Source organism: Ceratotherium simum, chromosome 27 (assembly GCF_057802395.1).
Source record: "Ceratotherium simum simum isolate JZ-2026a chromosome 27, ASM5780239v1, whole genome shotgun sequence".
Classification (NCBI taxonomy): Eukaryota; Metazoa; Chordata; class Mammalia; order Perissodactyla; family Rhinocerotidae; genus Ceratotherium; species Ceratotherium simum.
The window spans coordinates 16568233-16595718 of record NC_141926.1 but is presented as its reverse complement, the minus strand read 5'-3'; the positions used below and the strand labels follow the sequence as shown (position 1 = coordinate 16595718).

At 39.0% G+C, this 27486-nt stretch overlaps 1 protein-coding gene and 1 pseudogene across 3 annotated transcripts; both read right to left on the bottom strand.

Annotated features, from left to right (window-relative positions):
- Positions 1–572: 572 nt before the first annotated feature.
- Positions 573–3060, bottom strand: LOC101392089 (RWD domain-containing protein 2B-like; annotated as a pseudogene).
- An 8008-nt stretch (positions 3061–11068) lies between these two features.
- Positions 11069–24648, bottom strand: LOC101396195 (RWD domain-containing protein 2B). 3 transcript variants are annotated; one of them, XM_087418183.1, is made up of 8 exons: positions 24505–24648; positions 20564–20938; positions 19512–19686; positions 19291–19422; positions 14300–14526; positions 14145–14212; positions 13658–14020; positions 11069–13031 (listed from the first exon to the last, which is right to left on the bottom strand). In XM_087418183.1, the coding sequence occupies exons 5-8, from the start codon at positions 14504–14506 to the stop codon at positions 12797–12799; spliced, it is 873 nt and encodes a 290-aa protein (XP_087274309.1). In that variant the 5' UTR covers positions 14507–14526; positions 19291–19422; positions 19512–19686; positions 20564–20938; positions 24505–24648; the 3' UTR covers positions 11069–12796. The 3 variants fall into 3 exon arrangements, with proteins under 3 accessions (XP_087274309.1, XP_087274308.1, XP_087274310.1); XM_087418182.1 differs by lacking the exon at positions 20564–20938; XM_087418184.1 differs by lacking the exons at positions 19291–19422; positions 19512–19686; positions 20564–20938.
- Positions 24649–27486: the final 2838 nt, after the last annotated feature.

The window sequence follows — 27486 nt, the reverse complement described above, 5'->3', positions numbered from 1 at the left end:
ACATAGATCTATGCCTCTTGATGTAGAGCCTCAAACTACTCCAGACCACATAGATCTCTCTCTGATTTTCCTAGAACGCCATTTTGTAACTGGTTTGAGCATTTGAAAATGGATAGTCTCAGTTACATAACAGTTCCTTGTGCTTGTCTTTTTCAGCATTACTATCTATCTTTTGAAGGTGAGACTATCTTAAGCCACAGTACACTAAACAGTGTCTACCAGAGTGGATACTCACAAATTTGTTTTAATTAGTTTATACAAGGCTTCAGAATTCAGAAAAGAATTTTTTGTAGCACTATAGTAGGTGATAGAAAGGCAGAGAAGGTTTCTGGACAGAATAACATTAAAAATAACATTTAATTTTTGTCAAAATGTAAATGTTTTATGTGAAGAAATACTTTTTAGGTCAAGATTTGAAACTCTGCCTTTCCCATTGACGATTTTGTAATCTTTTGTTTTAATAGGTTAAGAGTTATACATCAAATTATAGTTTTTCTTCCCTAAGAAAAGAGTGCATGTGTCTTCTGTCTTACAAAAGAAATCTGATGTTAAAATAGTCTTACCTAAGCCAAAAAGTTTCTCAGAGGGGAAATCAGACATCCAGTACTTCAAAATATATTTCATCATTCTACTTTATTTGGTTACTAACCCTCCACACCAAAAAGCATTTGAAAAACATCACCACGTCCTATGGCATTTAAAAAAGGAAACATCTGGCCAAAATTCACATGACTTCCTCTGAGTCCATTCACATCAAATATTTTTCCTCAAAAATTGAAAATTTTCTTTGTTCTTCCATGTCATCATGAGTGCCACCAAAAGGAATGTCTTCTTGATGATGAATTAAAATTTTCTCCCAGGTTATTTTTCTAAGTCTGAAAATAAATGTTCAGAATAGACATCTTTAATTAAGGTATGTCCATAAGTATTAAAAATAGTTTGTTAAAAACACCACATGATTTCACTCATATGTGGAAGATAAACTAACACACAGACAGAGAAAACAGTTTGGTGGTTAGCAAGGGGAAGGGGATTGGGGGGTGGGCACAAGCGGTGAAGGGATGCATTTATACAGTGACTGACAAACAATAACGTACAACTAAAGGTTCACAATGTTATAAATTATTATGACATCAATAAAAAAAAAGTAAAAAAAAAAACAGTTTGTTGAGCCAGCCCTAGTGGTCTAGTGGTTAAGATTCAGCGCTCTCACGGACATGCCTCGGTGCATTTCCCAGTCATGGAACCACATCACCCGTCTGTCAGTTGTCATACTGTGGCTGCTGGCTGCTTACATAGAGAACTAAACTAACAACTAGGATACACAACTATGTACTGAAGCTTTAAAAAAAATAATTTGTTGGGCCAGCTGGGTGGCGCAAGCGGTTAAGGGTGCGCGCTCCACTGTGGCAGCCGGGGTTCACGGGTTCGGAATCCTGGCACGCACCGACGCACTGTTTGGCAAGCCATGCTGTGGTGGTGTCCCGTATACAGTAGAGGAAGATAGGCACGGATGTTAGCCCAGGGCCAATCTTCCTCAACAAAAAAAGAGGAAGATTGGCATCGGACATTAGCTCAGGGCTGATCTTCCTCACACACACACAAAAAATTGTCATTTAATCCACCAACCAACATGAATAGAAAAGAAATCTATTTGTATTTCATGCAAATACCTTTTTATTACCCAGTATTTCCAATTCTTAATCCATTTCGGAACTCACCTATTCTTGTTCTCACTTTCCCTTATCAGAAGTTTAGACGAGGGGAAATGGCTGACTTTCTTAAACAGTCAGTCAATTTCAGAAAAAAATGAGACTCTAGATTTGTGAAGCTTGGGGTGTCCCTCTGTACAGGACTTTGAGTCAACCACAAGACTTCTAGAAAGGTAACATTTTATAGTGTACATAACTTAAAACATTACAAGTTAGGACAAAGAGTCATATTTCAGAATCACACTGTATCTTAGAAATCATCTAGTTCAGTGGCTCTATAAATAAACGTAACGTATATCTTACCAACCACCTGTCTGATGAAGACCCTAGATCTGGAAATGACTAAGCAACTGACACAGCTCCACAATAACAGTCTTAGAACTGGAAGGCACTGACTCCCACTCCATTGTTGCCTTTACAATGGGGAAATCACCTTTGGTCAGAGGACTGAATGTGCTTCCCCATCTACTTCAACCTCAGTTAGTACTAAACAGGCTAGCATAGTACAGAGATAGGAAAGAAAATAAAAAAGCAAACCATAACCAGAATTGTTGACATGTGCTCTGTGGGCCTTCCACACAAATGACACCAGGATTCCCAGGCATGCTAAACAGAGAGACAGAAAGCTCCTTTGCTAGCTCGACAATATCCTTTCTTATATGTGTGTTGAAGATACGATGGCTGTAGATCCACAGCCAGGTAAGAATGGAATTTGTGGGTTGTGCTGTGCTTTCTTTGGAGGTGGAAGGTGTGGGATCCCTGCTGGCATATTCAGAGGCATGTTCTCTAACCCATTCTGTAGCATTCAGTAAACAGACTCCCCCACAACAATTGCTGTGCAAGTACATCAAATCTGTGTTCAGTAGGGTCTGCTGGGATCGCTTAAGGCCTCTGACCTGATGAGAAAATGTTACTTCCTTATGTTCATAAAAAGCACAGACAGGCCATTTTTATTCATACCAAAAACTAGATGTAAGGTCAGGCAGAGAATTTTGGTAACGTATCCGACAGTAATTTCAGGTAGAACTTCAGGATATTTAAAAGGGAAGGACAAGCCAGAGAAAATGTTACCTGAAAATAAAGCAGAGTACCCTTATGATTTTTCCTTCTACACGTAATATCTTTGTATATTCTACAAACTGAAAACAGAGTACCATAGATCCAGCTGACAGTTCTAGGTTTATATTCACAGCAAAGTAAACTTTGGAAGATCTCAACTCCATAGGCCTCTTTTCAATACAATCTTCAGTTCTTCTAAAGCCACTTTGTCATTCACAATGAACTTGTCCTCACTGGGGGACATACTGGCCAACAGGTCTAACTCAGAGAGCTGGGGCTCTGCATACATATGCCAGGAGAGCATTTGTTTTTCAACTGGGATAATCCAAGAGAGTGAACTAAGCAAATAAGATAGTTCACTAACATGACAAAATAAATGTGCAATAAGAATAATTTGACTATGTATCAGCCCATACTCACCACAACTGCTACGGGTGTTTTCTGTCTCCTCTAATGGATTATAAACTTCATGGAGGAAAGAATCACATCTGTCTTGTTCACTGCATTTCCCCAGCAGCTAGAAAAATGCCTAGCCCATTAGAGATGATCAATAAATACCTTTGCAACCAAAAAATTACTGACTATATGAATTAACAAATGAATCAATGGAAAGATCAAAATCTCATATTGAAAATAGCAATTAAAAATAAAATAGGAATAATAAGAGATGTGCAGGGCATATATTTTTCAAAACTTATAAAATGTTATTGGGTATCATAAGCAAACTTTGAAAAATGGAGAGAAAAACCAGTTTGGGGCAAGAAAAATGCACATTGTAAATATATAAATTCAACACTAAATAGCCTATACATTTAAATTAATTCCAATAAATGCCCCATAGGAATTTTCCCCAAATCCTGACGAAGCCATGCCGGAGTTTATCTGAAAGTATAAATATATTGAAAATGCCTAGGAACTTGCAAAGACTAAAGGGATAAATTGCCCTATAAAGACTAATATGGATTATAAAGACACAATAGTTCATATAGAAGATAAATAGATAGGTCAATAAAAAATTAATAGGAAGTCAAGAATCAAATCTAGATAGATTATTATGATAACGGTGCTTTTCATACCAGTGGGAGGGTATGAAAGAGGGTAGATTATGTTTCACAGTAATTTAGAAAATAAGTTAAAGTCTTACTGGACACTATACGCGAAAATATCTATCAGGCTATGTCTATGGTGGTGTAAATGAATGAATGAATTGGATATCTAAAAGAAAACAAATGTAACTATAAAAATACTAGCAGAATATATAGATGAATTTCCAGTTCAAAATAGCACCTGCTAGCAGCCTTTCCCAAACTCATAGGAAAATATCTATGAAAACATTGAAAAAGACAAAAACTCATAGCACCACTAAATCTCAAACTGATGAACAATGTATTTACGTAGTCCGGGAGGAAACCCTGTAACAGTAAAGGTGACTTCATGAAGACAGTAAAGATACAGATATATGTAAATGAGAAACACTTCTCCACTACACCGTCATCTCCATATAACTGCGTCCTTCCTTGCCAGTCTAACCTCTATTCCCACCTGCCCTTCTAAGCCCTTCCTTCCAACATGTCCTCTGGAACTGAAGCTCCATAATTAGCCAATGTCCACCCTCAATATTTTCTCACAATTTGGCTAATGACAACGGTTCCACAGCAATCCTCTCACATAAAGACTATTTATTGTCCAAAACTCCATGTAGCTCAGGGTCTTGGGTTAGGGACAGGGTCTTCTTTGTTCCCACTTTCCTTAAAACAAGAAATTGCTCTTTGCAGGCTCCTGTCAAGTCTACACCTCTTGACATCTGAGCCTCCTGCTCACTCCCTTTTATTCTCTAAATTCTCTTTGGCACTTGGCCTCTCCACCCTAAATCCTAATATCATCCTGGGTGATCTTTCTTAAGTCCTAAAAAGGTCCATGGGGAATATTTATCCACTATCCTGGCCTCTCAGTTACAAAAATCTTCATCCCCACGTCCTTTTCCTCTATTCCACTTCACTTACTACACCACAGTCACACCTGGATATTACTACATAAAACTTCTCTGCCTCTAACTTCGCCCCACCCTTGAGCCACAATTCCTCTTTCCAAATTCTTTGTTTAACCGTTTCCACCATGACCATTCTTAAACTAATCTGGACCTTGCATTAGCCCTTAAATTTTCTCCCTAAGTCTAAGGACTCTTCTCTCTTTACTTCCTTCATCATTCAGCTTAGATTTCATGATCCTTCATATCAATCACTCTCTTACCAATACCTTGAAGTTTCTTGTTCCTCTGCTCCTTCAGCCCTCCGTCTGGGGAAACCAAATACTACACAAAGCCAATTATTTGTTTTCAGCTTCTTTACCAGAGAAAAGCTTAGTACTAGCTGGAAAACAAATAATTTAGTCAAGAGAAGTTTTGGACCACTAAGAATTCATGATCCCAAATCTCAGTTGTGTCGTCAGTATAGCCCAACAACTACTATTTTTCTCTAATTTTCTAGGACTCCCAACAATTATTTCAACACTTCTTCAAAACTCTGACCTTCCTACCTTCCTCCTCAACTTCAGCAGATGATCTTCCCTCCAATTCCCCAGGGCAAGAAAATTATCAAATAATACTCCTTATCTCTCCAACAGCAAACATATAAATGGGGCTGATATTCAATTAGTGTGAACTGGTTAGCTGCATGATTGTTAAAATAGTAAAACATTCCTATACCAGTTGGTACATAGTGGCCTTCTTCAGCCCTCCCAAGCGTTCCTCCACAGCCCTTGCCACCTCCTAGGACTTCTCTGACCTCCCCGTGATTCTGTGGCTAATGTGTTAATTGCTGGATCATCAGGAAGCTTCCAAAACCCTGTTCCAGCCCTAGACCAGCGTCTGTTCCAACTGGATGCCATATTGGTTGTTAAATATGTTGACTATCACACTTGACCACAAAACTTCCTCCATCTTCAACCATAGTTCCTCCATAAGTCTATTTAAAAAGCAATGTTAGAAATATACTGGAAAAAATGTTGAAAAAATGAATGCACAAGCCTGTTCATAGCAGCACTATTTCTAATATTAAAAGACTGGAACAACACAAATATCTATCGATAGGAGAACAGTTGAAAAAATATGGTACACCCACACAATGGAATACTGTGTAGCTGTGAAAGGAAATGAGGAATATATCTATATACTGCTGTGGAGTGAACTTCACAATATATTCTTAAGTGAAAGGTGCAGTAAGTGTGTATAGAATACTATCGTTAGTCTAAGAAAGGGGAATAAAAGGGATTATATCCACAAATTGTATATTTGAAGTGAGTATGTGTATATATGCATGTGTGTGTATGTATTTATATTTGCTTATATTCAAAATGGAAGAATAAAAGAGAAACTAACTAAAAATAAAAGATTACCTTATAAAAATGGAAGGAATAGGATGAAAAGGACAGAGAGGGAAGGTAGACTTCTCTGAACAGAGCTTGTTCTGTAGACTTGACTTCAGAACCACATAAAAATTTCACGATTTTAATATAAAAAGAAATCAAAATAAAAGAAAACTTTCCCTACGAAACAAAAGGCACTTTGCCATTCCCTCTTTCTAAAACACCCCAGTCTTACTAAGTTCAGCTTGGTCAGGTTCTGTGTGTACATTCTCATGGATTGCTCTACTCATCAAAATTGAAAATAAATAATAGGCTCAATAGTTGTCAAATGTCTTCCTCTCCAACCAGAATCAAAACTCAATGAAGATCAGATCCACTTTCATCTGTTCCAGAGTGGGTAGTTAAACAGTTATTGAATAAATAATGATTATAAGTATTAACAATAAATTCAGGGAAAAACAGCATTCAGTTACTATCACTCTTGACTGCTCTGTAGTTCTCACTAATACAAAAATATACAAAAAACAAATAAGTGGTATAAGTATTGGGAAGAAGGTGACTGGATTATCATTTGCAGATAGTGATTGTCTACTTCAAAGCACCTGAGGATTGATAGCAGAAATATCCAAAAGAGTAAAGTAGTTTAGTAATGTAGTCAGATATTAACAAATATTAACAAATATTCAATACAATAAAGGTATTGATATGACTAACAATAAGTTAGAAAATATAATGGAAAAAAGATGCTATTCCAAGTAGCAATATCGTGAGATATCTCTCCACGTTTCTGGACAGAAAAATGAAAAAATGGGAAAATGACACGAGACTGTGCTTGTTAGTTCATGCTATCTCAGTTTCTAGCCCAGCTCCTTTAATTACTAAATGTGCAAATTTGGACATGTTATTTAACCTCTCTGATCCTCAGTTTTACCATCTGTGAAGTGAGATAATAGTGTATCTATCACAAAGGATTTCTGTAAAGAGAAATGAGATAGTCCTTGAAAAGGGTTTTGCACAAGGCCTGGTAAGCATTTAATACATATTAGCTATTAGTATTAGGGATATTAAAATACCCATAACTTTAATGTAAACCAAAGTCTTAATGAAATTTGAAGCAATAATCTAAAAGTTTATCTGGAAGAATAAAGAGAGAATCAAAAGGAAATTTTTGGTAAATAATGCTGAGAGGAATTTGTCCAATCAAATTGTAACATCTATTTTGAAGTTATAAAATAATAAAGGAGTTCTAAATTAAAAGCCTAAAGATAATTATCAAGTCCAAAATATTTAAAAATTAAAACAATACATAGGTGCAGTACCTAGAGGAAAAAGGCTACAAAAATTTAATCGGAGTCACAACTAGGGAGAGGATGGGAAATCACAATATTTGAAAGGTGTCAAATCTCAAAAACTAAGTATGTAAACCTAATGTACTCCCAATTGACTTCTCAGTAAGATTTTGTTTTTAGATCTCACAAAACAATCTCAAAAGCTTACCTGAAAGAATAGGGAAAACTATTGTGAAAAGTGAGCATAACAATGATTTGTTCTACTAGACTTTAAAATGTGAGATATTCATAACAATTCTAACAGTGTTGTTCAGGAATAAACTGAAATAGAATGGCTAATCCAGAAACCCACATTCAGGCTCTGATAAAAGTGGCATCTCAAACCTCTGAAGAATATGGATTATCCAGTAAATATCATTGGAACAACTGGTTACCTTTTGAGAAAATAATTTAAGTACTTACTTCAGGCAGCACTCTAAAATGAATTGCTGATGACTGAATGTTAAAAATGAAGCCACAAGATGTTGCATAGGCATACACACGTATGTCATAAAAGTACAAAGAAATATATGAGAATAATACATACTTCAGAGTAGGGGTTAATACTGCCAAAGAACAGGATTGTAAAAAGTACATAAGTAAATTTCAACTATACAAGTAAAAGTATACAAGTAAATTTCAACTGCACTGGTAAAGTTTTGTTTCTTAAACTGAGTGGTAAGATTATGACTGTTCATTGTTTTATTCTTTTTACTTTTTTGTACAAGGTAAATATTTTATAGTAAGGTAAATGGGATGAATGTTACATATCTATTTCACAACAAGATTTTTTAAAACAAAAAAATATTGCAAGGTTATATAATACATTTTAAAATTATCCTAGGAGTAGGGGAAGCCTTTCCATTCAATGCTCCAAAGACAGAAAACCGTAAAGAAAATGATTGATGAACTTAAGCACTGTACATTAAATTCAAAAGTGGTTTATTTTCCTATGTCAGAAAAAGCAGATAAACTTGTGAAATATCTGCAACATTAAATAGGAGTTAATATGCTTCCTGTTACAAAAATTCTTACAAATAAATATTTTAAGGCTGCCCATGTGAGTACAAATAAGTTAAGGCATAAATAGGCAATTTACAGCAAAAGAAATATAATTGACCAGTACACAAAATATAAAATATTAGCCCACACTAAAAGTCCAATGAAGATAACATAAAACGATGTAGATTTTTCATCTATTAAATTGGCAAAATGATAATCAGTGTTGGTAAAAATCTAGGGAAAAGGAAATTTTAGAAGCACTGCGATTTTCATGTCTCAACCTTTGACAAGTGCAATTTCGCAAGACAAATGCAGGACTTAAGAGTGAATATCCACTTGTAGAAATCTAACCTGAAGAGATAATAATGGATGTTCCCAGTAGTTTTGTTGATGAAAAACAAAACAAAACAACTGAAAAATGTGTGACTTCATGACCAAAACAATGAATTGCTGAAATCAATTACAGTACACTTGGACAACCAAATACAATGCAGTCTTCGATAACGTTGTGGGAAAATATTTAATGTCATGGAATGTTTACAATCTATTATTTAATGAGAGAAGGCACATACAAAGCAGCACGTACAGTATGACTTGTTTAAAAAAGACCACATATATGTATATGCAAAAATAATATACTAGAATATAACACGTAAAACCAAAATTTAATAGCGTCTTCTTGGGCGCAAGATTATGAGTGAGCTTTACATCCAGTTATTTCTATATTTTCTATAATGGCCATCTTTTCTAATAAAAATGTAATATACACATATTTATTTACATATTTGCGGGGAGGAGCAGGAGAGAACAGATTTACGAAATCCGAAATGCCAAAAGCTCCCGGGGGAAAAAAATTAAGCCTCCATTTCGGTAATTCCCTAGTTAAAATCGAAAGACACTCTGGATTACGAAGGCGCCACCCAGGTCCCAGGTAGCATCATTCTTCCAATTCTCCCAGCTGTGGCAACATCAGGGAAAGCCCAAGAGAATGCGGATTGATGCTTTTTTTCTTCAAAAGATAACAGGTGTTTTAAAAAAAAGAAAAAAAAAAAAAAAAAAGCCCATCTCAGCGCCAAAACGGCACCTGGCGGGGCTGCTAGATCCCCACTTGAAGGGCGAGTCGACCGACTCGCGCTGGGGTCAGAATCACTCCCCGAGACCGAAAGGCAGCGCCGGCAGCCGCGGGTGGGCGACCTGCCCGGCGCCGCAGCGCTCACGACGCCGGGACCCCCGCGCCTGGCGCTCCCGGGGACGCGGGCGCAGGCGGGGCGCATGCGTGCAGCGTGCCGGCGCTCCTCGCTGCCGCGCGCGGTCGCTGCGCGGGGGGCGGTCGGGTGCTGGGGAGCTGCGGGGGTTGTAGGAGCCGGCCAAGGTGTGGCAGCCCCCGAGCGCTTGGGAGCCGCTCGGGACCAGGGTGTCTGTAGGTAGCCCGGCACCCGCCTTTCATGCTAAAGTGGAATCTTCCCTCGCCTGCCTGGCCCTGCGTCTCGCAGGGTCCGCCTTTGACTTTTGGTGGGGATGGCAAAGGACATTAACGCCTATATCCCTCCCGACCGGATGGGATCAAACTGCCAGACTGTGTTTAACTGGAAGGCTCCTTGTGCCTCTTTGCAGAATTTTTATGAGCTTAGTTTGTCCTAAATAGTTGTAATCGTTGTTGTGAGGAGCTGGGGACAGGGAAGTAACATACAGGCACCTGTCCTTAAAAGCCATAAGCTCTTGGCTGCCTTGCGGCTTTTATGGAATTTCACAAGTGGCATATCCTGTTGGGTTTCCCTGATATCCTGATATACAGCTTTTTACAAAACAAAACAAAAAACAAAAAAACCAACCTCACAGACAAAACCGTGTAAGAGCTGTTTTTATATAAATGCTGAAAGTAATCAATTCTGCATAGCAGCAGATGCAGTTTATCATATTAAAGTTCAGATGACAAGACGGGCTTTGACTTTGTTACTCCAAGTTCACCTAATTTGAATTTGTGAGATTAATGTTAGAATTTAAAAATTGTGTTTTGTTTTACTTAAGAATACTATTCTTTGTACAGGAATTACTTTTATGAATAAAAGTGGACATGTAGCCAATGTTTCCTGCCAACAGTTTTGTTTTTTACAGACATTTTAACTTTTAAACATAATTTGATTTGGGACCGGTAGTTTCTTTTTAGGATTTATCATTATTTCTTTATAGATGATTCCGGTTCAAGATGTATATCAGATTAATACATTGACAAATTGTCATTGTGGAATAAATATACATGCAATCATACTGAACAATCTTACATTTAAGGATGTTTATATAACAAGTATATAATCATTGGTAAAAGTCTAAAATAGTTATATTGCCTACATTTAACTATAGTTCTTATAGCTTTTATCGTGTCTCTTACATTATACAATGTTGGCAGGACCATCTGACTTGCTGTTTACTCTTTTGATGACTAATACTTTGATCCATTTTCAAAGGAATTTACTAGTCATGAGGTTGGAAAATCTGTACTTCTCTTGCTCACTGTTTAATAATCCAATGTCTAAATTTGACAGGTCTGTCTCAGGGAAGAATACTTATAAAGCGACTTTATTGCCTTCCATGCTTTTATGTTAAACTTGTGATCTGTATATTTGTACATAGCAATGTGGTGTTTTTCATTAAAATAATGTATAAAGGCTAAAAAAGTTTTAGCAGTTTATTCCAGCTAAAAGTAGTTTGTGCATCATCTCGCGCCTTTAGGGGCCTCCAGGAATGTCAGATCCCATGCTCTGTAGGGTATTTCATCCAAATCTGGAAGTGGCTAGAGGAGTCAGAAACTCTAGATGAACAGCTGGTCCACCTGGCTGTGTGGTGGCAGCACAGGAAGGATGGCATTTCCAGGGCAACTGACTGGGCGATCAGGAGGTGGGCAGCAGGGAAGGAATCTGAGGAGGTACATAAGATTCACATCCAACATAGTGCTGTGCTATAAATACCATTCTGATTCTTATTTGTGTTTAACCACCTTGATATTTAAGATCTATCCACATTGCTTTGTTAGTTCTACTTTATTCCTTCTGACTTCTGCATAGTATTGCATAATATGTACCATATTGTACTTACTGATTCACTTAGTGATGGGTACATAGGTTGCCTCCAACTTTTTCCTAAGATAAACAGTGCACTGTGTGCCCTTCTGAACCCCATAACTCTAACCGAGTCTGACTCTCCAAGGAATACCCAACACATGGTACCAACCTAAGTGCTAGCAATTAGTAAATATTTAATAAGCATTTCTGGAACTGATTTATGGAGAGCCTCAAAAACCAAGTCATGTGTTTATTTGACTCTAGGTCAGTGTGCTGAAAATCAATGTACAGAAAGCTACTTCCAGGATGAAAAATTTGTCAAAATCCAATTTGCCAAAAATAAATTCTCTAAATTACCAGTCTGATGATTTGCTAAGGCCTGTTAAAAAATTTGAGCTCTGCTGGTGCCTCAGCTTTCTGTGAGACGAGCCCAGGGGCAGAGGCAGAGCATAAGTATACAAAAATAGAGATGAACTGCAGACTCTGTTTAGAAAACTTCACCTATTTGTGTATCAAATGGCTAGGGAAGATGCAAAATTAAAGCTTGGGGGAAAAAAGTCTATGTGGCAAACTAGCTTTCAAGTGCTAGTAACAGGCATAGAAATCTCAATAAAACTAGTTTTATGTCATAATTAGCTGTCTAGAGATAGGCAAGGGCTGGTGTTGGATCAGCAGCTCAGCAACATGGGGGACTGACATCTCTGTGCTTCTCTTGGTCCGTCCTTCCCTGGTGTTGAAAGGATACTGCAGCTCCAGCCACCACTTTGGTGTTTGTGGAAGAAAGAGGGAGAAGAGGTGCCCTAGCTGCATCTATCATTTTAATCCAGAAAGCAAAAGTTTTCCCTGAAGTCCCCTAGCCAGAGCTGTGTCCCAAGGCTACCCCTAGCTACAAGGGAGGCTAGGAGAGTGAGCATTTAGCTTTCCAGGTTCTTTAGTGCAGGCAGGGAAAGGGGAAGAGGGTTGGGAATGGGTGGCACGTTGGACCACCAGAATTATCATCTTCAAGTATAATTAATTTTCTTTTCAACATGGGTAGTTTATATGTCAAGAAATTTCTATCAACAATTTTAAGATTATAATTTGAAACTCAGTTGTGCTTTCAATCATGACATATTTTTAACAGATGCATTTCAGTTATACTACTTTTTCTCTTTTTTCCCCCTAACATTCTAGAATGAGACTAAAGTAAAATTACTTAGTCTTTCAAAAGAGAGTGGGGAAAAAATTAAAAGGCCAACAGTGACAAAACACTTTCAACTACTCCTCTGCTGAGTCACTGTCCTTCCACACCAAAGAACATCTGGAAAACGTCCCCACATCCTTTGGCATTTAAAAACTGATAAAGCTGACCAAAGTCCATGTGGTTTCCTCTGGCTCCATTAACATTGAACACCTTTTCTTCAAAAATTGAAAATTTTCTTTGTCTTTCCATTTCCTCATTTGTACCATCAAAAGGAATGTCTTCTCGATGGCGAATTAAAATTCTCTTCCAGTTTAATTTTCTGAGTCTGAAAAGAAATTTTCAAATAGAAATTTTGAAAATGTGTTGTGTATTCCCAGGCATGGAAAAAAGAAGTTATAAAACAGATTTATCAATGCCTTCCCCTAGAAGTAAAGAAATCTATTCTTATCTCACAGGGATTTATTTTAATCAAACATGATTCTGGTCATAATCCCATCCCAATCTCATCTATTGCCATTATCGCTGCCACGTATCAGCATTTTAGAAATGTGGAAATTGCTGAACCTCAGATTCCTGAAGGGACATCTCAGAACCTCATTTAGGATATCACTAGAGAAATGAAAAGATTAGAACTCCCCTTGTTTCACAGAGTATATACACAGCTTACAGCATCACTAGATGAGGGAAGAATCAGATCCATGGAAATGGAGGGGATGGTACACAGCATCTTGGGCAGGGGCACGATGTAAGTTCTATTTACAGAACATCTCCTATGTGGACTGTGTCAGCTGAGGGAGTGATACTGACCAAATGCAACTTCTGTTTTATCCACTGACTTGATACTGAATCCCCATAAGATACAATCCCAGGGACATACTAATTTCCACATCTCTAGTGTCTTGTTTAGTACTAAAATTATTGACATGACACACAAAATTTGTGAAAGCAAACCTTGACCAGAATTCTTCACAGGCACTTTGTGGGCCTTCCACACAAACAACACCAGGTTTCCCAGGCATACTAAACCCCGATAGGGCAAGCTCCTTTGCCCACTCTAGAATATTCTTTCTTTTGTATTTGTTGTAGATGTGATGGCTATAGATCCAGAGTCTCGTGAGAATGAGATCGACTGGCTGGACTGTGCTTCCTGGAGCTGGGGAACGTGTGGTGTCTCTGCTGACGTAGCCAGAGGCATGCTCTCTAACCCACTCTGTGGCATTCAATATACAGACATCTCCGAGACAATTCTTTTGCAGGTATGTGGTCAGATCTGTGTTCAGCTGAGTCTGCTGGGATCTACTTAATGATATTGATCTGATGGAACAGATATGGGATAAAAAATTAAATAAATTTTCTTAGAACAGAAAACAAACTTGAGAACTGCTTTTATTCTCATATTAATTTTGACTTCTAATGTTGGCCAGTTTCTGTAACATACCTGACAGTAATTTCGGGCACAACTGCAGGGTATTTAAAGGGAAGAATACAGGCCAGAGAAAACATTACCTGAAAAAAAAAAAATAAGAAAAATGCCCTAAGTGCTGTTTTAAGTCTTGACACGTTTTAATTCTTCCCAAAGCAAAATTGAATTACCATTGCTTCCTCAGATACTTCCAGGTTCATATTGATAGTAAAGTAAACTTTTGAAGATCGTCCCTCCATTGTCCTCTTTTCAATACAATCTTTCAGTTCTGCTAAAGCCAGCTGGTCATTCACGACAAGCTCATTCTCACCGGGGAACATACTGGCTAGCAGCTCTAACTCAGAGAGCTGGGCCTCTGCCTGCTCGGTCTCAGTCATTTTTGGATATCCGTAAGTTTCTAAGGAGGTAAGGAGAAGAGAGACAATTTACAAATACAATCTTGGGAGAACTCAATAGATCAATATGGGTACTTATTGAAAATGTATTTGATAGCTTCATAAAATATGAAATTTAATCAGAATATCTCCTCATTATTCTACATTCAAGTGTAATATCCTAAGGACTCAAAATATGGACCAATCCAGAGAGAGCCATAAAACTCGAATAATAACCAGGCACCAAATTCCTCTGTATCTAGAGAGTTGATCTGGCATCTTGAGCTATCACAGTGAGCAATTTCATTGAAGTAAACTAATTATGTAGTCAAAAGCCATATCAATGATATAGCTAGGAGAGAGGCTATAACTGGTTACCTTGGAAACCTAGAATGAACAGAATAAGTCAGAGGGTTATTTATGTGAGTGGTTAATTATGTTCTCTTGACTTAATATTTATTAGTTTAAAAAGCAGAAGAACATGAAACAGAGAAAATAAAAGCTAATTATCTCACAGCTCAACGCATGTTAACCAAAAAAAAAAACAAAAGTACAAGGTTATAAAATTTAAATGGTAGAGGAAGATTAAAAAATGAAGATATAGTTTCCTGCTGATGGTCCCTTCCCCTGCCTGCCTAAGTCCCAGATCCAAGGCAAAGAGTTTTTGGGGTTTCAGAAACAGAAAACATTTTAAGCATTATACATATACATATATGGAAAATATATGCTGGTATAACATGTAAATAAATGTAGAGAGTGGGATACATAATTAAAGTGTATGCATAAAAGATCATATATACATATCTTTTTTCCCCATCTCCTGTATCCCTTCCCCTCCAAATATATTTTGGAGATCTATTCTTTGTCAGCACAGAGTGATCCCATTCTTTCTAGTGGTTGACTGTCATACTGAATCATGTAGATATGTCATAATTTATTGCATTCTTTACCTATTGATGGGAACTTGGGTTGTTTCCACATTTTTTCTCTTATGAACATTTATATAATGGAAGCTCTTTTTATATATACAGTTTGGTGAACTTTGAATACTGTACATTCAAGGATAAGTTTGTAGAGGTTGGATCAACAGTTTAAATTTTGGTACATATTGCCAACTTACCTTCCAGAAAGTTGCCACACAGAAGTTTAAAATTTTTACATAGTCCCTTCCTTTTTAAAAACAATTCTTAATACAGTCTTTTTATGGTGTTTTGTGTCTATGTGTGCCATTCATGAGTTTTTATTTTTAAGTAAGCAAACTCATCAACCTTTTCTTTTATAGCTTCTGGACTTTGAATCTTTGTTAGAAAAGTCTTCCCCACTCCAAAGTTATAAAGGTTACTGAGATGCTAATCAAAATAGGACTTTTTTATTTTTAGGATTTAATAAATTGATTTTAATTTTACTTGCAAGAAGAAGTATGGGGACTTGTGATAAAACATGGAGGCTGAGCACATGTATTTATTTCCCTTTCTCTCTGTAACCCCCATTAAAATGAGAGTAAACAAATAAATTCTCAAAGAGAAAGGGAGAGAAAATAACAGATAAAAGCTGTCAACAAAATTTTGGAAGATGGAAAGGGGTAATAACTTAGATTTCAGCTTTCTTCCCTCTATTAACTGCTTGGTCAGGTGGGGAGGGGAGCTGCAGAACTTCGGAAAGGCTCAGAACTGTCAGCACCAGGTACCTTGGAAACCAGTGGTGTGGTATCCAGTAGAAAACATGAATTTGTTGAAAGTTTAGAGTCTAAACTTTAACTAGTCTGTAGTTCAGGGTTTCTCAATCTCAGCACTATTGACATTTTGGACCAGATAATTCTTTGTGTGTGTGTGTTTGTGTGTGTGTGTCAATCTCTGTCTTTTAATTATAATATTTAGAAATTTATATTTAATGCATTTATTGATATGTTAGGGCTTAAGTCAACCATTTTATTTTCCGTTTGTTTTCTATGTTTTTCACTTCTTTGTTTTCTTTTCCCTGCCTTTTTGTGGGTTGCAAATATTTTGGAATTCCATTTTGATTAATCTATAATGTTTTTGCATGTATTTCTTTTCATAGCTTTTTTAGTGGTTACTCTAAATACTATATATATATATGCACACAAATCTATATAGCTTATCACAATCTACTGGTGTCATATTTTACCAGTGTCAGTGAAATATAGAAACCTTATGTCACTTTACCTTCCCCCATTTATAATATAATGATCTTAAAATTTTCTTCTACAAACATTTAGAACCACAACAGTGTTATAATTTTTGCTTCAACCATCAAATATGATTTAGAAAACTCAAGAGAAGGAAAGCCCATTTTATCTACTCATATTTTTGCTCATGCATGATATTTCTTCCATAATTATTCCTTTATTGTTTCTTTTCAGTTTAGAGAACTTCCTTTAGCCATTCTTTTAGGGTAGGTGTGCTGGTGACAAATTCTCTTAGTTTTCCTTCATCCTAGAATATCTTGATTTCCCCTTCATTCCTGAAGGATATTGTCACTGGATATAGTATTCTGGGTTGATAGTTCTTTACTTTCAGCACTTGAAAAATATTATGCCTCTTCCTTCTGGCCTCCATAGTGTCTCATGAGAAATACTCTCTTATTTGAATTGTTTTCCCTTATAGCCAAGGTTCATTTCTCTCTTGCTGCTTTCAAGATTTTTTTGTCTTTAGTTTTCAGAGGTTTGACTATGATATGTCTTGATGTGGATTTCTTTGGGTTCATCCTCTTTGACGTTTTGTTCAGCTTCTTGAATCTGTTTATGCCTTTTGTCAAATTTGAGAAATTTCAGCCATTATTTCTTCAAGTACTTTTTCAGCTCAGTCCTCTTTCTCCTCTCCTTCTGGAATAACATGGATGTTAGATCTTTTGTTATAGTCCCACATGTCCCTAAAACTCTTGTTTGTTTATTTATTTTTAATCTCTCTCTAATTTCTCTCTGTTGTTCAGATTGGGTAATTTCTATTGTTGTATCTTCCAGTTTACTGCTTCTTTCCTCTGTCATCTTCCTTCTGCTGTTGAGTTCATCTAAGGTGTTTTTAATTTTGGTTATTGTATTTTTCAGTTCTAACATTTCCATTTGGTTCTTCTTTATATCTTCTATTTCTTTAATGAGGTTCTATGAAAAACATTTGCTTCAAATGTGTTTGTAATTGCTCATTGAAAATTTTTATGATCGGTGTTTAAAAATCTTTGTCAGATAATTCTACCATCTCTGTCATCCAGGCATTGGCATCTATTGATTGTCTTTTCTCATTTAGTCTGAGATCTTCCTTGTTCTTGGTATAACTAGTTATTTTTTATTGAAACCTGGACATTTTGGGTATTATGTTATGAGACTCTGGATATTATTTATATGTTCCATTTTTGTATGGTTTTTCTGATAATGCTCCAGGAGGGAAAGAGGAGGGTGCTGCCTCATTACTGCCAGGTGAGGGAGAAGTCCAGGTTCCCTACTCAGCTTCTGTTGACATCTGAGGTGAGCAGATGAGGGGAGGGAGCTCTTCATTATTGCTGGGTGAGGATAAGAGTTCCAGCTCCACTGGAGGCTTCTGTGGAGATCTTCCTGGCTGAGAGGAGTAAGAGCGCCTCATTATTGGTCCCTAGGTGGCCTCCACTGCCACCTTGGTGAGGGGTGGCTTTGTTAATGCTAGGTGGTGGTGAAAGTTCTGACTTACCACTAGGCTTCTCTGACACCACCCCAGCAGGATGAAGGAGGGCTCCCTTGTTATTGCTGCACTAGGGTAGAAGTACAGGCTCCCCATGTGGTCTGACATGGACCTGACATGGATCTGACACTGAGACTGTGGTGAAGTCGATATTACTGCTTGGTGGGGAGGAAAGTCCTGGGTCCCTAATCAGACTTTTTTGACACCTTCCTGACAAGGGGTGGGCATTGAGGTGCTTGTTACAGATCAGTGAAGGTGGACTCGAGGTTCCCTTTGCTGGTGTGGATGGGAGAGAGGCCACAGTGTTTTCTGTGGTATTTGCCTGATGTAGACCAATTATTATCCAAATGTTTTCTGTCTTGCTGGGCTGCATCTTCTTTGGTACTTTATTAGAGAAAGCAGGCTTTTGTTGGGGCTTAAAAATTTTTTTTTTTTGGTTTGTACCCTTGGTATTTCTGGGTTGCTGCTTCTTCAGTGTCAAGCTTGGGATATTTGTGGCAAAAAAGAATACCCAGGGAAGGGATGACCACATCCTTCCTTGAGTCCCAAGGTCCTTAGCTGGTCTGCCTTCTTCTCTCCACTTTTCAGGGTCTTTTTGTAGTTGTTTTATATATAGTGTCCAGAATTCTTAGTTGTACTTTGAAGGAAGGATAGGTAAAATACGTCTACTTGGTTGTCCCAAAAGTGGAAGTCCGCCCCAACATGATATTTTTAATTTATCAAGTTAGCATTAAAAAAAAAAAAAGTAAAAAAGAAAGAGCTAATGTCTGGTAATTGCCATAGGGGAAAAAGTTGCTATAAGGAAAACTGATCTAAAAATTCCAATTGTATGAAGCTAACTTAAAGAAAAAGTAAGACAGTGTATAAAAATGTGTTTGTAAGGATGTTCAATGCCTATTGTTTATAATAAGAAAAAAATCAGAAATGACTTAAATGTTCAGCAACAGAAAACTATTTAAATAAATATAAATAAATATACAAACAGCAGAATATTATAATATAATTAAAAAATGTATATTGATATCGATGTTCATGATATATGGTTACCTAAAAGTGTAGATTGTAGAACAATATAAATAATTATGATGCTACTATTCGTTCTTATACCATCACACATACCTGAAAAAAGTCAGCAAGAGAATTCACCAAACTATTAACAGTTGGCTAAATGTGGGTAGAGGGAAGGACTTTCACTTTTTAATTCATATGCTTCTATATGGTTTGAAGTTTCATGATTAGCATGTAGTACTTCTAAATTCAGCAGAAAAAAAGAAGGGTTACACTTCTGAAAAGAAAAAAAAGAACTTGATCCCATTGTTCCAAAGGTAAACATGGCTTACCTTCTCAAAAAGAATTTACTCTATGAAATCAAACACCAATATTTAGGTTAGTGGAGTCTCCATGAAATTCTTTCTCATCTTTCATACAGGTTTATTGAGCAGCTACTATATGTAGAGCTTCATCATTCATTCCTTCCTGAAGCTTTCTATTTAGTTTGAGGATCAAGACGTATATCTGATGAGATAGACAACAATGAAGATAGAAGGCTAAGTGTTAAATGACAGTATAGGTATTATCATGGGGATTAAGATGAGAGCATGATCACAGACATGGGCCATCAGGAAAGATTTGAGGAAGGTGGAAGGATCTGAGTTGAGCCTTGAAGGAAGGGTAAGCCTTAGCCAAGTGGAGGAGGAGGATAGTGGGGAGAGAGAAGAAAGGTCTGCGAGGCAGGAAAACAAAAGAAAAATAGCCTAGACCTGAACCTGTCCCTTCCTCAAAACCCCAACTACCAAGGCCTATTTCAGGGCCTGATCATTTGGATTATTTTCTCTTGTGCTGGTTATTTCTGTTTGTCCCCTGAACTCATTCTTGATGATTCTTTTCCCTGCCCTGGCCTCTGGACAGCTGACCTCCTCAGCCTACAGCACTCGACTCTTCTGACTTGCTCGTGGTTGGGTTCAGCCAATGCTCTGGGAGGAAGTGGGAGGATGGGAGGAGAAGGAGGCCAAGGTATTTCCTCTCTACTCCTTCCCTGCTTTGGCGGGATTCTGACAATGGCTGTGACCTCCTAAGACCACGGCTCCCGCAGGCAGCCCTTCTTCCTCAGCTCCAGCAGAACCTCAGGCCTAGGTGTAGTCGTGGTTCCTTTAAATCTGGCCATGCTTCTGTGAATAGCCCCTTTATTAAACAGTCTCTTCAAAGTTTCAAAGTTGAGTGTATATCTATTTCCTTCCATAACCTTAACTCCTTTTACCTGGACCCTGCCTCTAATGTCTCTCCATCAACTCGTGCTCCACCTTGTCAAGCTGATCGTACACAGTGTCTAATATAAGTATACCAAGACAAGCAAGAGAGTACCAACTATCTATCAGGAAAAAGTTCAGATAACCTGTGATTGGGCAACAGTGTTGCAGTCTGAGACAATGGAGTGGGGCGTGTTAGGTTCCCACAGGAGGAAGGCAAGCTTGCTGATGACCCTGACAGCTACTCATGGAGTGAATTTAACCCAGTTCAAAATCTGGTTAGTTTCACAGACTCAGTAGCATGAAATGCCAGCACAGTGAGAGTGGATCCACTTCGCAAAGGCTGCCTTGCATGATCCATTATCAGGCCCTCTAGGAACAGGTTTCTCCCTTTATTCAAGTCGTCTTTATTTCATCCAATATAGTTGGATCATTTCTTTAATATCAGAAAATGGTATTTGGTCAACAGTTTAGCTCATTCGCTGTGTGGTACTTTTAAACAGCAAAAAACGTTCTTCCACCTAAAAAGAAATGCAATTACTCACAGGTGACATATCCATAACTGCAATGGGTCCTGTCAAAAACACATCAAGGATTATGGGAATGACTAAATGTGGTGGGGTGTTGAATTCATTGGGATTAACTGGACACAAGTCAGGAAAATATGAAGCACTCTTGCACATGTTGGGCTGTCTCCACATATCAGTGTATAAATCAATGCTGACCCATCGTTCCTCATCTCAGTGCATTTTCAACTGATGTCCTTAAAACACTGTTTACCAGGGTGTCAATGCCATGCTGGGAAAAAAAAAATGCACAAAGCATTTTGTGGTTAAATATGTTTGTAATCATCATAAAGCAATTCAAACTGGTCCTATTTTATCAATTTGTATCAACAACAAAATATGAAAGTTATCTTGCAGGGGCAATGAGCACAAACTGCAAGTCATATAGGTGGAGCATGTGCAGAAGATGGAAACCTTGTCCTCAGATGACCTCGAGATGCCTAGGAACCAAAAGTTCCCTAACTACAGAACCCAAAGTAATGGGAAAGCGGCATGGGGAACTTCATAAGAAGCTAGGGGTCCCTTGAGTTTTAGCACACTGGATTTATAAGACCCTTGCACTCCCACCATCCAATCAGATTCTGCCAAGCCAGTATTTTGCATAACTGCTCCCACTCCCAACTCCTTAAAAGTCTGTCCCCACTTCAGCTTGGGGAGACAGATTTGAGCCCTGTGTCCTGTCTACTTGCTGGTCGACCTTGCAATAAAGCTCTTTCTTCTCTCAAAAGCAGTTGCCATAGTATTGCTTTTATGCACATCAGGCAGCAAGCCCTTGATGGTTAAAAAGTACTTGAAATGCTGAATGACACCAAGTTCAACAGGTTTCTTTCTTTCTTTTTTTGTTTGGTGAGGAAGATTAGTTCTGAGCTAACATCTGTTGCCAATCCTCCTCTTTTTGCTGAGGAAGATTGGCCCTGAGCTAACCTCTGTGCCCGTCTTCCTCTACTTTATATGGGACGTTGCCATAGCATGGCTTGATAAGCAGTGCGTCAGTCCACACCCAGATCGGAACCCATGAACCCCCGGCCGCCAAAGTGGAGCATGTGAACTTCACTGCTGTGCCACTGGGCTGATCCCTCAACAGGTTTCTTTAGGGTGACCGTGGGTCATCCTATTGTCCTGATTGGCTTATTTGGACAATAAATTATACAGGCACACTTTTTGTGTGACTTCTCAGAGTCTGTATTGTTAGATCCCAATACGCACTGTGAATTTCTAAGAAGAGGGTTTAGTTTGCAAAGTATCCCAAACCTATCTGACCCCAGAACATTTTTTTCCAGACCCAATGATATTAGCTCTCCTCTCCATAGAACAGGAATCCCTGCTTTGTCATCTAGCCACTCCAATTTAAGTAGTTAAGTATTGCCAAAGCTACCCACCATCTTCATTTTGAGTCCTTTTCAAATTTCTGTTAGAGCTGCAAACACTCCTCCCTCCTTTAAACACAATGTTTTCTTTACAAACCAGTGACTTCACATAATTTTATATCCTACTATTTCAACTTGACATTCTAACTTAAGCATTTGCTCTGTTATTTAAAAAAATCTTCATAAATATTTAAAATTCCTGGACTTATTGGAATTCCATAAATATCTTTTCTAGTCTGTTTTGGAGTTGAGGAATCTAAGAAACAACTCGTTAGATGGTTATTAGAGGAAATGAATTGACTTTGGTTTTAGATCATAGTGGTTTAAGCATGCACTCTGTTACCAGACTGCCAAGGTACCACTTACCAACTGTGTGAATCTAGGCAGGTGGCTTAATTTCTCTGTGCCTCATCTCCCCATCTCCAAAATGAGAGTGACAGGGTTGCCATGATGATTAAATGAGGATGTGTGGAAAGTGCTTAAAACAGTGCCTGGCAACAGAATCAGTGCTATAAAAGTGCTTGTTATTATTATGGGTCATTCATTCAATAAATGTTTCTTGAGTACCTATTGCATGTCAAGCATTGTCCTTGGCACTAAGACTATAATATGAACAAAAGTAACAAAAAATCTCTGCTGTCGTAGAGATTTTATCTAGCAGGAGAAGACCATGACAACAAAAACAAATACATACGTGCATTGGATAACTTATGAAGACTGAAGATAAGGAGCAAGTGGGAGGGCTGGTTCGATTTTGCGAGGGATGGTCAGGGATGACCTCTCTGCTAAGGTGACTGTAGGGAAGAGATTGTAGGCACTGAAGAAGGAAGCCATGTGCTTATCTGGACACAGAGTTTTCCAGGCAAAAGGTACAGATTCAAAGGCCTTGGGGCAGGAGGGTGTTAGGCCAGGTGGCTAGAGCCAAGTGAGCCTGGGGCAGTGTCTCCTAACCTGTTTTAGGAGACAAAGTTAGAGAGGAAAAATGGGGCGGTTTATGTTGGGACTCACAGGGCATGGCCAGGACTTTGGAATTTATCCTGACTGATATGGAAGGTCCCTGGAGGGGTCTGACTTACTTATGAAGATGCCCAGGCTTCCTGCTGTTAACAGTGGAGGGGAACAGGGATGAAAGCAGAGAGACCAGGTAGGCGCTACAATGACACAAGGAGGGACGACAGTGGCTTGGATTAGGGTGTGATGGTCGAGGTGGAGAGCAACGTTCACATTCTGGACATAAGAGGAGAACCAACAGGATTTACTGATGAAATATACGTGATATGTAAGAATGACTCCAGTGCTTTGAGAAACTGGAAGGATGGATTTGCCATTTATTTAATGGGGAAGATGGTAGAAACATGAAGCTTGGTTTTAGAGATTCTAAGTAGTGAAGTGCCTACTAAGACACCTATTAAGTAGAGATGTCCAGCAGGCAGTTGGACGTACAAATATGGAGTTTATAAGCGATCCAGCTGGAGATGTAACGTTGGGAGTTATCAGCATTTATTTAGAGGCATGTTTGTCTAGTCACCCAGGGAGTGAATGAAGTTGGGAGAAGGCCCCATTGAGTTTGGAAGTCCGGAAGATGAAATGGAATCAGCAAAGAAGTTTGGGACCAAGCGACCTGTGGGCGGACAACTACGGGAGTGACGTGACAAGGCAGTTATTTATTTGTCAAACTACTTTCGTAGATGAGATTTTAATCCAAAAAAAAAAAACCAACATTTAAGATTTCAGTGCAAAAAAAAAAACCCTTTTCTGACTCAAGATTTCACTGAATGCTGTAAGAACGTATAAGGAAACTTGAGTTTCCAGAGTGGAATCATTCTTTTTCCTTGCAGATTTTTTTTTTTTTTTTAAAGAGCCGAGCCTGTCTGGGCTGCCCAAGTCCTGACACTCAGAAAGTTGCCAGGGCCCACTACAGAAGCCCGGCGCGCAGGCGCTGTCGCCCCTAACAACTGACAGGGCATTGGGGGTCGGGGGGAATCCCTGGCTGTGGGCGGCGCCAGGAAACTCCGACGCCAGCTCTAACCAATGAGCGGAGCGCAGCGCGTGGGGAGGCGGGGCCGGCACATCGTCAAGTTCCCGAATGTCGAACAGGCAGCGACAGCGTGGGAGACCCCCAGGCCTGCTGGGCACCGGTGCACAGAGACTCACCTGGAGCCACGGACCCCGTCGTGCTGTAACCCCGGGTTTCCTGGCAGCACTGACAGCTCAATTCTCATCCAGAGGGAGCCTCGAACTCTAGGACTAGGCAACCTGACGCCCACAAACCGCTCCCGCAAGGCGGCCCCGGGCTAATGAGAAAGTGCCCTCCCCGGGTGGCGCATGCGCGCTCGCGGGCCGCACGTCCCGGAAGCCCGAGCGGCAGCGACCTCTTGGTCGCGGCATGCGTTCGTGCAACGGGGTTCCTTAGCCCTGCAACGTTCTCAGTTGCAGAGATTTTATTCTACCCCATTGGCATTTCCTGGCTACTGCTACTGTCAGGGAGAAGTATAGCCAGCACAGTTTCCTCGGTCAAGGAATGGTCCATTAAAGTAACGCTCCTCAGGTTCGAACTTGCGGAGGAATCATTCGGGGATCTTGGTATAATGCAGATCGGGATTCGGTAGGTGCCGGTGGGGTCCCATATTCTGCGTTCCTAAGATCTTCCCACGCAGTAGCGATGCTGCTGGTCCCTGAAGGACACTGAGTAACAAGGCATTTGGGAGGAGTGAGCATGGTTGGTGGCCATGTCGACCTTAGGAAGGACCCTGTGAATGCACAGAAATTTATCCCGGCTAATAAAAGGGCAGTTTGAAGGCGACTCCAACAGGAGAGTTATTAGCAGTGTTTTTCTTCGATATCTAAATACACGCAATGCACTTTTTTCTTTATGTTACATATTCATTTTAGAAATCTAATCAGTAAGATGTTTGTAAACACTGATATTCATTGGTATCAGGTATTATTGCTAACTTCCACAACCTTTCTTTTTTTTTTTTTACAACAACAAGATTAGTACATAGGTCTTCACAGCTGCATCTTCTACTTGGTGTTTTGTGAGCATTTTTCAATGTAATTAAACATCTACTTTTTTGTCCAACTTTTATGAAAAATTGCAAGTATACAGCAAAGTTGAGAAAATTTTGCAGTGGAGCAGGTCTAAAGGGAAGGAGGAGGGGGGATTTTGCTCCCCAGGGACATTTGGTAATGTCAAAAAACATCTTGGGTTGTCATAACTGGAAGGGTGCTTCTGGCGTCTCATGAGTAGAGCCCATGGATGCTGTGCAACTTCATACAATGCACAGGACATCCCCCTACAACAAAGAATTTATTGGTCCATAATGTCCATAGTGCTGAGGTTAAGAAACCGACCTAGACACTATCATAACATTTTACTGGACCAGCTTTGTCATATATCTACTCCATCCATCAATCCATCTGTTTTGATGCAATTCTAAGTAAATTGCAGACATTAGTATACTTCTCCCTAAGTACTTCAGCATAACATTAGGAGTCAAACTATTTAGGTTTTTCTTTTGAAGTAAAAATGAAATGCACATCTTAAATGTATATTTGGTAAGTTTTGACAAATGCATAGACCTGTGTAACTCAAACCCTATTAAGATATAGAACATTACCAGCACCCCAGAAAGTTCCTTCATGCTCCTTCCCAGTCAGTTCCCAGCCAAGCCAGCAAAAATAGTTTTGCCTGTTCTAGAACTTCATATGGATGGAATTACACAGTAGGTACTTTGTGTAAGTCTCCTTTCAGTGTCACATTTTAAAGATTCATCTATGTTCTTGTGAGTATCAGCAGTTTCCTTTTTTCCCCTGCTGGAAAAGAGTTGCCCTGAGCTAACATCTGTTGCCACTCTTCCTCTTTTTTTTTTTCCTCTCCCCAAAGCCCCAGTACATAGTTGTATATCCTAGTTGTAAGTCCTTCTAGTTATTCTATGTGAGCTGCTGCCACAGCATGGCTACTGACAGACCGGTTGTGTGGTTCAGTGACTAGGAATGGAACCCAGACCCCCGAATTGGAGCATGCTGAACTTTGTCCACTAGGCCATCAGGGCTGGCTCTCAGCAGTTTCTTTTTATTGCTTAGTAGTATTCCATTGTATTTCCATTCCAAGTTTTTCCATCTTCTTTTGATGGAAATGTGGGCTGTTTCCAGTTTTTGGCTATTAGGAGTGAGGTTATGAACGTTCTCATACAAGCATTTAATTTCTAATGACTATATTTCTTCAATAAGTATTTATTAAGTACTTACTATGTTCCAGACACTTCTAGGTACTAGAGATACAGTCATGAACAAGACAAAGATATTCCATCTCTCAAAGAGGTTACATTTGCACATTTCTGTGTATGTATCAGGGTGGGGGGGCGGGGCAGAGTAGTAAACTAAGGCGATGTGAGTGATTGAGTGGCTGTTACCTAGGTTGCTCAGCCAATTTCTCTGTGAGAAAGTGACTTTTAACGTGTGAACAGAATAACAATAAGATACCAACGACGGAAGATCAAGGGGAACAACATTCTAGGCAGAGGAAGCAGGTGGTACAATAGCCCTAAGGATGTGTTTTAGAATACAAAAATAATGCCTGTGTGCTGAGTGAAGACAGCTTAAAAAATTATTATATCAGCAATAAAGAGCAGGAAAGCCAGTTCACCCCCATGTTGAACCATCGTTACTCTGGCTGATCTGACAGCTGAGGACGCCACTTTCTTAACCTACTTTTGATTACTCATAAGGATGAACATTTCTTCATATCTTTTACAACCAATTGTTCTTTTATCGTGAATTGTTTATATCCCTTGCCTATTTTTTCTATTGGCATCTGCATCTTTTTTCCCCACCGATCATTGTATCTTCTGCATAACACAACTCCAGGGCGGCGAGGCTTGTTTGTTTAATTCTCTTCGCAGAGGGCTTGGCCGTTACCTATTTTGAACGAATAAACAGTACATGTTTGAAAATTTTACCCTCCGTCGGCAAGGTTAGTTTAAGACAACGTACTTAACTTTAAAAGTCGACTGGACAGAATTAGGGGAACTGTGTGAAATTGAAATGTTCCGGTCTTCGCCAGCCTTCAGGTGTAATGTATTTGAGTAAGGTAGCCCTCCAGGAAACTCCCAACCTCTGACCACCACCACCAGG